We start from the raw sequence: 12,025 nt of genomic DNA on the forward strand, positions 1-12,025 counted from the left end.
CAAAAGAAAATTTGCGATGAATCAAAGTTATGCATGCACTTACCTGCTGAGCATGGTGGTCCAAGGAAAAGATGAGGGTCAAATTTTGATTTTGCATCTACTGCGGCAGCCAAAGCACTCTTTGCATTGCAGTCTGTATCATACCATCTGACCCTGTGAGCGAAAAAATACTTAGTACATATACTTCTATATATGAATCGAGTATTTCGTTGAACATAAATTATGTGCATTCCATACTTCTTTGAAGAAATCATCATTCTGTATAATTCTTATATTTGAATGAGTTGATATGATTTCAGGGCACATATTCGTTCCTAGAAATCTTCTATTTGAGACAATCCATAAAGCTTATTTTGAGTTTCTCTGTATGCTGTTTTAAACTTTCTTCAGTAAAAACTATTCATGCATATTATGGAATAATTTAATTCGAAGGGATCAATGTTCGCGGGTAAGGAAAATTTTACTTGTCTGCGGGGACATGATATCGTAGGATTTCGTTTATAGGATAACTTGTTTACAAAATGTTCATGAGGATGTAAATTCGTTGGTGAGGATGAGTCATGAATTTCAAGAAACTTCAGTTTCCCACGAACAATGATGATTCCTCAGTTACGAAAATAGATAGTATAAGAAAGTGTAGTTTCTTGAATATACACTAGTATATAAAATCGATTTGTGCATTGCTTCTGTCTCTTCAGATATTTGTGTATTATGTAAACTGTTTGCCTTCTCTTTAACTTAGATTGACGACAGGTTTATGCATTACCAGACAGATGTAACAATACCAAGTAGCAATCCTCTTTACTACTTCGAGAGAAGTGACGTCACAATTGTTGTTCAACTTGGACACCGCGAAATTCAAAATTTCTATAAGCTAGGATTGGATATAAACCTAAACCAACCTCAAAAGATACCATTACTGTGGATGATTAAAACTAACATTTTTAATAATAGGCCTATACCAACTATTTTGCTGATGATACTATTAAAATGGAATCCAGAACTTTTTTGTTGATAATGAAGATAATTGTAAATTCGATAAATATATAACTTAACACATATAATATAACAAATACATAATTTTGAACGTATATGCAGTTTTCTTAAAAGTTAAAAAACAATACATGCCTTTCATTTTGCATCTTTTAACCAGTCGCAATAAGAACTGGTTATTCAAAACCATTTGTGATATAGTTCGATTAAGGAAGAAAGGAACCCTTCTACGATTAACAGATTTAAAATAAATTTCTGCCTCTAAAACGATGTTAAATAAATGCCAATATACTGCTTGTCTTATACTTCCTTTTTTCCATCAACATTTGATATTTCATCTTGGGATTCAAAATTGCGGACGTAGCCATTTGCATTGCATACGGTATTCTATCATAAGTACTAGCAAACCAACTATATGAGGCCAAAAAAAAAAACAAAAACAAGAAAAACAAAACAAAACAAACAAACAAACCATTCGAATCAAGTTATAATGCAACAAACGTATAAGAATTTTTCAGTATGCTTACAGTTAATGGTTTTCTTTTTGTTTTTATCCAGGCAGGCCAAATTTTTAGGGATTTAAGATACGTGATTGAAAGCTATATCATAGAAGATAGGAAGTTCGAATAATCAAAAAGCTATTTTGAATGAAACGTCGTGTTAATAACTAAACAAACCGAGAGTAGAACAAATTCGAACCTCTGTAAAAATCAGTGATGGGATCAGATACCACGGAGGCGTAAGATTTTAGTAATCAATAAAGGATGAATACAGTGTAGAGCGTGTATATATTTCTCTTATATATATTAAGTAGTGTGTTGTATGTTTATATACCTTATATCTTATAGCAAGCTTGTTTAAACACACTCACAGAAATAAAATAACAGAATCCATACGTATTTTTAGTGTCAATTAATTTATTGATTGTGTCTCATTTTAAATGTCTCATAACGACAATAAACACACAACGGATGTAAAAAGTCGGCAGGGGATGCTTACTCTTTCATGGTAGGTGAATCCAACTCCGATATATGCTTAACAATAACTTTGAATTGGACTTTTGAGAGTGATCATTATTCCTTATATTCACATTTTTGATGTATTACAAAATGTGTTCTTGTACAATGATTTTTAATCAGAATAGCAAAACCAGAGAGAGAGAGAGAGAGAGAGAGAGAGAGAGAGAGAGAGAGAGAGAGAGAGAGAGAGAGAGAGAGAGAGAGAGAGAGAGAGAGAGAGAGAGAGAGAGAGAGAGAGAGAGAGAGAGAGAGAGAGAGAGAGAGAGAGAGAGAGAGAGAGAGAGAGAGAGAGAGAGAGAGAGAGAGAGAGAGAGAGAGAGAGAGAGAGAGAGAGAGAGAGAGAGAGAGAGAGAGAGAGAGAGAGAGAGAGAGAGAGAGAGAGAGAGAGAGAGAGAGAGAGAGAGAGAGAGAGAGAGAGAGAGAGAGAACGTATTTGCAATATTCTATTTTTTCAATGTCTTTATTTGATAAACTCAACAAATAACTGTTTGGAAGGATTATTTTGCGAATCTTGAGCTTAGAAATAATTTTAAAGCATTCTTAGTAAGAAAAATTAATAAAGTAGAAGCAGATACTCAGTACCAGTAGTTGATATTATCTGAGTCACTGTATTTTCAGATTGAGCTTAAAAATAATTTAAAGCATTCTTAGTAAGAAAAATTAATAAAGTAGAAGCAGATACTCAGTACCAGTAGTTGATATTTTCTGAGTCATTGTATTTTCAGATTGAGCTTAGAAATAATTTAAAGCATTCTTAGTAAGAAAAATGAATAAAGTAGAAGCAGATACTCAGTACCAGTAGTTGATATTATCTGAGTCATTGTATTTTTCAGATTTACAGGCTTAAATGGTTTTATACAGAAGTGGTAAATTTCAATCATTATTAACGAAAGCAAAGTGAGCATCAGCTAGCAAAAAAAAAAACACCCACAAAAAACAACCCCAGCATTGCAAGACCCAGCATCAGCAGACCAATGAAAGAATAAGCATTACTAGCGTTGACCAACGTCAGCATTGGCCTTCGACCTTCAGAAAATACAAGTATTTTACCTTATAAATAAAGAAGGAAAGAAAACTGGTTCCAAATACAAACAGGTAATAAAAATATGAAAAATGTTGTGAAGCATATATGTTGGATTAAACTGCAATGCATAATTCAAATATCTTCTTCAGGTACGAAGATGCTACTTGCGGTATCAATGAGCAAAGTATAAGACAGGAAAAGTATTATGGGATAAGGGCATGAACATTAAATAAGCAACAAAGGAAGTATTAAACTCAGCAATTGAAAGGTTTTAAAAGAAGCAGCATTGATGCTGAAATAGAATTAATTCTATTACTGCAATATTTTGTTTAGGAAATAGGAATAGGAATATTCATTTTACGCAAATCATACATTCTGATTTTTTCTTCATCAGCTAACTATCTACTATCTATTATAACTAACTATCTAACTATCAGCTATTAACTATCAGCGGTCAATGCTCGTGATTCAAGGTCATATCCTACATGTTCTACAGGAACAAGAAGATCAAATTGGCAACAGGAGAGAGAAGGGAGCTAATATATAGATGGACAAGATAACTTGGAGATAACGAATAGAATTCATGCTCAAAAGTCCATTAAACAATACAAAATAGTAGCAGACCAAACACGGATCTCCAAAACATCAGAGGTGGGATCAGGTGCAATGGAGGAGTGAGCACCTCCTGCCGACCTGTCACACCCGCCGTGTGCACCTTGTCATAGTTGAAAAATAACGGAAAAATCCGTCAACAATTCAATATGTACATATGTTAATAGTTGCCTCACAATAGGCATGGAAAACATCAGTGGGAACTGAACTTTTTGCTGACAGGAACATTGTATCGAAAATAGAACTAAAAGTGGTAATTTTAAAACATTTTTAATGAAAATTTACCGTTGAACACCTTTATATCCTCAAAAACATTAAAATTTGACATTAGATTACGAAAACCAACATAATCTGCAATCTTGATACGTTTGTTAGATCATGAGACAAGTGATAATAATATGAACATTTGTAATAAGAGGGGAAGAATTAAATTCATAACAGAATTTTCAAAAAATATTATATAGCTATCTCCTGTTTTTGGACTGTAAAATTATATCGTGGATCGTTTAATATTACATTTTATATGAAATTGCCCAGAAAAAAAAAAATTCCTGATTCAGATGCATTTTTCTGCAATTAAGTTTGTATATAATAAACAGGGGCGTAGCCAGGGTACATTTTATGTGGACGCCTGGATAGGCTGGAGGTTTGGGAGCCGCCTTAAGGCCCCTGATCTGTCCAAAGCGAATTCACTAAAACAATTATAGACTTAGATAGTCATGTTGTATATTTTATTTGATAAAATAAAGTATATTAGGAAAGACAGTATACAGACCACGTAATTGACTGATAGTCAGGCCTACATTAATATTAAAAATACATCTCTAAAGATCGAAAATAACGAAGACAGAAGAATTCTTTTCAACGCATTTTCTTGCATATTACCTATGTTCATTGTATACATTTTAAAATGTTCACAAATATTCACAAATCAGGTATCTTAAACTTTTTGCAACAATTAGAAAAACATGTCTAATATACTACATGTACTGGTTTTAAGGTATTGTTACGGATGTCAATACTTAAACAGGCCTCATTATTATTTTGTTTTGTTTTTTAAGGTTAAACTGAATTTATAAATTTTTCGATTTTTGATGTTCATATATAAAGCTGAATTATGATTTTTGAATCTCGCATGACTCCGATATTAGGTTAAAATTGGGGTGGGGTGGGGTGATATCGTTACAGAAGTTAAGCATTGCGGTTGGAAGTTAATTTCCATTAATAGAAATTGAAATTTTTGGCATTATATAAAATTATCGTTTGTTTCAAGGGAACCGACTGGGGTTTTATTGTGTGACATCTACAATAAAGAAACTCTTTAAGAATGTAATCACACTTGGAAACAAAAATCAAAATCCGGGAAAATCTTTTGATTTCAGTTTGGTGTATAATCTCGTATTTTCTCCCAAAACTGATTCTGTTGATTTTTATTTATTTTTTTATCGTTAATTCTAAATTGTTTCTGAGTATTTTTTTTTTCATTTTTGAAATTATTTACTGATATTTTGCAAAAATGATGAGTACGCTTTACAATATTACGCCTGACTCGCTCTCCTCTCCTTTCTTTTTCTTTTCTTTTTTTTTTTTTTTTGGAAAATGATGTGGACGTTTGTGCATACAAACGTACGCCTGGCTACGCGCCTGATAAATGGTATTTAGTTAGTGGTTTCGTTTCACATAACACATTAAAAAATTTATAGCGTTTTTTTTCCTAATTAGGTTTGATTTATGTTTGTTTATATAAACTGCAATACTGCTAGCAATTAATCTGGTAAAAGTGCTCTCTCACTATCTCTTTCTTTTTCTCTCTTGTTCCCCTAATAAATTAAAAGGCAAATAATCTGATGTAATCTGATGTAATCTGTATTTTGATTTTAAATATAGGAAAAAAACTATCATTATTCGGAAAGATATTCTATAGAGTTCATGTACATGCCCTGTGCATTTGACTTCAATTGTGTAAATATCTCTGTTGTATGCAACTGATTTGCAGTGATATGGTATCTGTGTATTGTAAGTTAAGATAGTGATCGCTAGGTCGTTGTTTCATTCGATAACAGTGTAATAAGCTGATTAGTTGTAATTGACAATACAATACAATAGTTTATTCTCGTAAACCGTACAACAGTATAGAGAAAATACAAACACAAATTATGTACAATACATATAATACAGCATGCGTGAGAAAAATAAAGCCAACAATAAAAAATGACAGTTTCCTAAATTAAGCAGCCAACTCTCTCAATAATAAACCCAATAGATTTACATTGTGTAACTAGTTGAAATTTATTGTTTTAGATTAAATAATGTTCGGACTCAAAACTTTAGTATTTGTATGGTATACATTAACCTGGAGGGGTAACTCTCTTATTAACTATAGTAATGAATTTATAAAGGTTATTGATAACGGATACTTTTTTACATGAAAATAAATTTGAAAACTTGAAAGCACTTGGTCGAGTTGTATATGTTGATGGGATTAACAATTTTCTACTTTCATGTAGAGCTGGACACGACATAATGTAATGATATTCGTCTCCAATATCATTATTACATAGAGTACATAGTCTTTGGTTTGAGGGTATATTACTCCATCGGCCTATTTCTATGGGTAATTTATGATTACTGGTTCTAAATCTTGCTAATGTAACTATAGTATTAGTTGACACATTGATATTTAAATACTGCCTAGATGTAAAATTACTATTTGTGAACAACTGATAAATTTTGCCTTTGCTTGATGCATCACAATTTGAATTCCAGTTTTGTATGAATTGATCAATGAGTGTTTGCTTAATTATATTTAACAACCATTTTTCATTTTCTACATTTTGAGACATCCAGACATAGTTCAAACCACATTCTTGTAAAATATTTTGTATACATTCAATCCATTTAGAACTACAATTAATATTGTTGTACATTGATGAACTGTATAGAAAACTATATAAAATGTGACATAATTTTGTTTCTTTACATTTCAACAGTTTTACCCAAAATTTTATCATTCTCATTTTAATATTTACACTCAATGGATATCTACCAAGCTCGCCATAAACCATATAATTTGGAGTAGATGTCTTAAGACGAAGTATAAGTTTACAAAATTTTAGTTGAAGTTTCTCAATAATGTTTACATTTTCAAATCCCCATATCTCACAACCATATAAAAGGATAGGGATAACCATTTTATCAAACATATCAATTTGACAATCAATGGACAAATTTAATTCTCGTGCTTTTTTTATTATGGCGTACATAACTCTTGTTGCTCTTTGCACACTATATTTTCTAGTACTATAAAATGAACCAGTTCTTGAAAAAAACACTCCTAAATATTTAAATTCTTTTACAATTTCAATCTCATTATTATTGTAAGTAAATACTACATTAGAAGATTGTCTGCCCTTACCAAAAATTAAAATTTTTGTTTTATCAACATTCACTTGTAATTTCCATTTTTCACAATATTTTTGAAAACAATTGAGTTGATATTGGAGATCTTCCTTAGTTTCAGACATCAATACAGTATCATCTGCGTAGAGCATAATCATAATTCTTAAGTATACATCTAGCTTTTGTTCAATTTCTTCAGACAGATTTTTCAATCCAATAACATTTTTCTCTATTAAGAATTCTTCTAAATCATTTAGATACAAAGCAAAAAGAAAAGGAGACAAATTTTCACCCTGGCGAACTCCGTTTTGACAAGGAAAATATTCAGAAAAATCATTGTTATGAGATATTCTAGACTTACAATCATTATACATATTAATAATAACTTTAAAGCATTTTCCCGTTATATGATATTTTACAAGCTTTTTCCACAGTCCTACTCGCCATACTTTATCAAATGCAGCTTTAAAATCAATAAAGGCACAATATAATTTCTTTTTCTTAAATAATGTCAGTTCTATCAATGAATGAAGTACAAACATGTTATCAATGGTAGAATAATTTGCCCTAAAGCCGCTCTGGTTTTCCTTAATAAGGTCAATATTATCCGCATATGTGGTCATTCTTCTACACAATACAGATGTAAAAACTTTTCCAAGACAACTTAACAACGTTATAGGACGATAGTTTTGTGGATCAGTATAACTACCTTTTTTCTTATAGATTGGTTTTATATTTCCAGCTAACCATGCCTCTGGGACAATACCTGTATCAAATACTAGATTAAACAATTTTACATACAGCGACACCATAACGTTAATAGAAGATTTAATGTACTCATTTATAACAGTATCAGGTCCTGGAGATTTATTGTTTTTAATTGTCTTCACCACACTCAGAATTTCATCTGGGGTAATAGGGTCATTAATAAAGGAACTATCAGCAAACGATTCCACAATATGATTGTCTAGTTCGTCATCTGAACCTTCTGATTCGTGTTCATTTTCATTAACATTCTTAAAATAATTATAAAAATCTACAATATTTATGTTATGGTGCTCTTTAGGTCCTTTACCATTTACAATATTCTTTGAACTTCTTAGTTTTTTGATTTTACGTTGCAATTTAGCTCTATAATCTTTGTATGCTTTATTTAGAGTAGATTTATATTTTCTTTGGGCATCTTCCAATTGTTGTTTGAAAATATTAGATCCATATAATTTGTATCTACGTTTAGTTTTTCTACAAAATTTTCTTGCCTTGTAGCAATCATCGTTAAACCATTGTTTAGTTCTTTTATTTCTATCAGTATCAAAAGTGCGTGGTAAAAATGTACCAAATGTAGTTTTTGCCGCGGATAGTAATAGATTAGCCGTGTTATTAAACAGAAGATCTACATCGCTTTTATGAATATTATCAGGGTCTGATATTTTGTTGTCTAGAGTTTGCTCAATATTCAGCAGTTCTAGTGCACTTATGTTGGTACAGAATTCATTCGATTTTGTGGGATCCCACGATTTAATTCTTTCTGGTAAATTTCTTTGTGGCACATTTTCTAATTCATTTTCACCACATGTAATACAATTTAGATGACATGTCAGGGGCATATGAATATCCGAGTACAAACAATTAAAATCTAATACATCAAAATGTCTTACAAATTTAAAAAAATCAGCATTGCATATGAAATAGTCAACAACACTTGATCTTGTAGTTGTAAATTTCCCCCTTTCTTCATCTTTTGGTACTCTACCGTTCATTATATATAAACTATTTGCCTTACAAAAATTCAGTAGCTGATATCCATAAGCATTTGTCTTTTTATCACTATTTTTTCTGTCAATATTTACATTATATGTACCCAACTTGTTAACATCGCTTAAATTATCACAATCTTCATCTAAAGTAATTTCGTATTCAGACAATTCATTTTGTTCAAAATAATCTTTTTTGTCAGACACCCTAGCATTAAAATCACCTGTCATACAAACAAAATCAAATTGATTTATTAAGTTTAAATACTCTAGTTCTATTTCATCAAATGCCTCTGGAGAACTATACAGTGATCCCTGTAGAGGGATATATACAATACCAAATAAAACATCACTTTTACAATTAAACAAATCACCCTTCACCTTTAACCAGTAAACAAATTTACAGTCTGTTTCTATTGGTGTAATAAATTCTGACAAGGATTTGCGAAACCCAACAATTATCCCACCTGATCGGACTCGCGCACATACGTGTCTATTTTTAGATAACAATACGTAGTCTTTCAGCTCAACGGTGTCAAGGTCGTCTGTTTTGGTTTCAGTAAAACATAACAGATCGTAACGGTTCAATAGTTCGGTAAATTCGGGGTAATTTAGACGTCTGTTTATACCGCATACGTTAATAGAAAGTATTTTTAACACTGTATCCGAAGATTTTGTTATAACGTTTTTACCAGGCTGTTTGATAGAATTTTCAAGAGAGTCAGACTCAGAGTTTGATGTTTCACTAAAATATCCGGACGCGTCTTCACAAAACCCTCCATGGTCTTCCTATCTACGACGTCCCGGTCTTCTTCTGGATCCTCCTCGGCCCCCACCTCTGGGTCTCGGTGTAAATTCCGCGGCCGCTGCTGACAGGCGCGGATCTGTATGACGTCCTAGCGGCAATTTTAAATTGTTACCATTCTCTTCTTCCTCGTCTGATTCGTCGGGTGTGAAAAGTTTCCCGTCAATGATAAGTTTATCGAAGATAAGTTGCGCTTTCCTCTCTTGTTGCTTCGCAGCTTTATAATAAGGATAAAGTTTTTTTCTCTTTTCATTAATTTCACGGGGGAATTGTTCACTGATTCCGAATTGTTTATTTTCATCTCCTGCTAATTTATATGCTGCCTTCCTCACCATTTCCTTTTCCTTGAACAGAACAAATTTTGCGACAATTGGCCTCACTTTGTCAGGTACCTTGCGCCCCATCCGATGGACCCTATGAAATTCTACATTTTGATGTATCTCTAATTTTTCTTGCACAAATGTTTTTACTTTGTCTTCACAATTTTCCTCATCAGTCTCAGGAATTCCGTAGAAAATCAGGTTGTCCCTCATTGTCCGAGCTTGTAATTCAATATGTCGACTATTAAGTTCCTTTACCTCAGAACTCAGATTTTCCAATTTTGCTGTTAAATTAGCATTTGATCTTTCAAGACTTTGCATGGATTGTAGTTTGTCTTTGATTTCGTTACCAATGACTTCGTTTTCATCTACCTTATCGCAAGTAAACTTCACACTTTTCTCTAATTCACTCACCGTTTTTTTCAATTCAGTCACATTGCTGGTAACCCCTACCATTTTTTGCTCAAATGAATTGATTTTAGACTCGATTTTGTCAAGTTTGTTCAGCTTTTGAAACATTTGGTCAAGTTTTTGAGCAAGGTTATCAATTTTTGTTCCGTAGTCAGTTTGTGTTATAAAACCCGCAGGCTGGGCTAAGGAAGGATTGGGGGGTTGATAACCTACAGGGGAAACACTGTAATTCATTGCACTCATTGTATTCATTGCTGAATTTGGATTCATTGTATTCATTGTGTTCAACGGTGTGGAAAAACAAACCCTTAAATCTCTGGCCACTTCACTGAATAAATTGTCACTATCGCTGGACTCCGTCTGAGAAGTACTCAGCACACTAACCTTAGTATGATTTTCCTCATTACTTACATTAATGTCCTTTTTTCTTTTCCGTCCTTTGTTGGACTTCTTACCGGATTTTCCAGAACTCATAGGTACACATGACACACATGACACAATCCGGAATACAATTCCAACGTTAAATTTCAACAAAAAATCACAAAATTAACCTGCCGAAATTTTCAGCGACCATACACTCTCACGCATGCGCACTCTTCCCTTGACGATACAGAAATGTGTAGAGAGTGTGTTTTTATAGTTCCGGGGCGCCTGCGCCGGCTGATTAATGGAATCGTGAACATGACAAGGTCCAACTAATTTACATGTCACCTGCACATGTACAGTAACGAAAGTGTAGGACTGTTTTCAAGCCTAAAAATGGGAGGAAATCATGAAGTGTGTTATTTCTTGGCATATAGTATTTTGATTGCTGATGTAAGAGAAATTACGATAAAATAAAAAAGACAGAAATTTAAAATTAAATATAGTATTAGTAAATAAGTATATATATTTGAATGTCTATTTTATCATTTTTTCCTGTTTATTTTATATGTGAATAGTTCATTAGAAAATCAAAATTGATTAAATATAAATTTCAATTTTTGTACCTACAACTCCAAAAAAGGTCAAAACGTATGCAAAACAGTACGAGGTTTTGGCTTGCATTGAATAACAGTGTATTAATGAAATAATAAGTAGTAGTTACCCCATATCATACTGTTGGTTATGTGTAGATACCCGATGGACGTGGTCATAACGACACGAGGGAGCGTAGCTCCCGAGTTGTCATTATGAACACGCCCATCGGGTATCTACACATAATCAACAGTGTGATATGGGGTAAATGACTTGTACCATAGTTTTCAAAAATCATTCATATGTAAGTCAGCTTAGGAATCGGTCGGACTGGTTCGCGTGATGGAAACATTAAGTGTTTGGTTTCAAAGATGCATTTGGATTTTATATGATTTTACGCTCCTTCGTGTCCTTCTGACCACGTCCATCGAATATAGGTGAGTGATTTGTATACAATACTTTTCAAATTTTGCCCTATACTCGGCACTCAAGGTCATTGAGCAGTGAGAGATCTTCTTCCTTTCAACACCTTCTGCGACACGGGACCTCTGTTTATACTTTATAGGTCTCCACGTCCCACAGGAGGATTCAACTCCTTATTCGTGACTCTAGGGCAGGCGCTTTAACCACTGGGCCACGCAAGCGACATAAAACTTAAACATATCTAGGCCCGTTTAAAAAGTTTATGTAATTGAAAAAATAACGAGTTTGGTTTCAATGATATATGTTAA

At 32.8% G+C, this 12,025-nt stretch overlaps 1 protein-coding gene across 3 annotated transcripts in view; it reads right to left on the reverse strand.

Annotated features, from left to right (window-relative positions):
• Positions 1-12,025, reverse strand: part of LOC134271942 (atrial natriuretic peptide receptor 1-like) — an 86,395-nt gene that overhangs the window by 60,210 nt on the left and 14,160 nt on the right. For all 3 annotated transcript variants that reach the window (XM_062754177.1, XM_062754176.1, XM_062754175.1), the window contains exon 2: positions 44-153. In XM_062754177.1, coding sequence (XP_062610161.1) covers positions 44-153 — 110 coding nt within the window. The remainder of the gene's footprint in view (positions 1-43; positions 154-12,025) is intronic.

The sequence above is a fragment of the Saccostrea cucullata genome, unplaced genomic scaffold (assembly GCF_032062105.1).
Source record: "Saccostrea cucullata isolate Sc308-1 unplaced genomic scaffold, CSIRO_AGI_Scuc_v1 ctg1016, whole genome shotgun sequence".
NCBI lineage: Eukaryota > Metazoa > Mollusca > Bivalvia > Ostreida > Ostreidae > Saccostrea > Saccostrea cuccullata.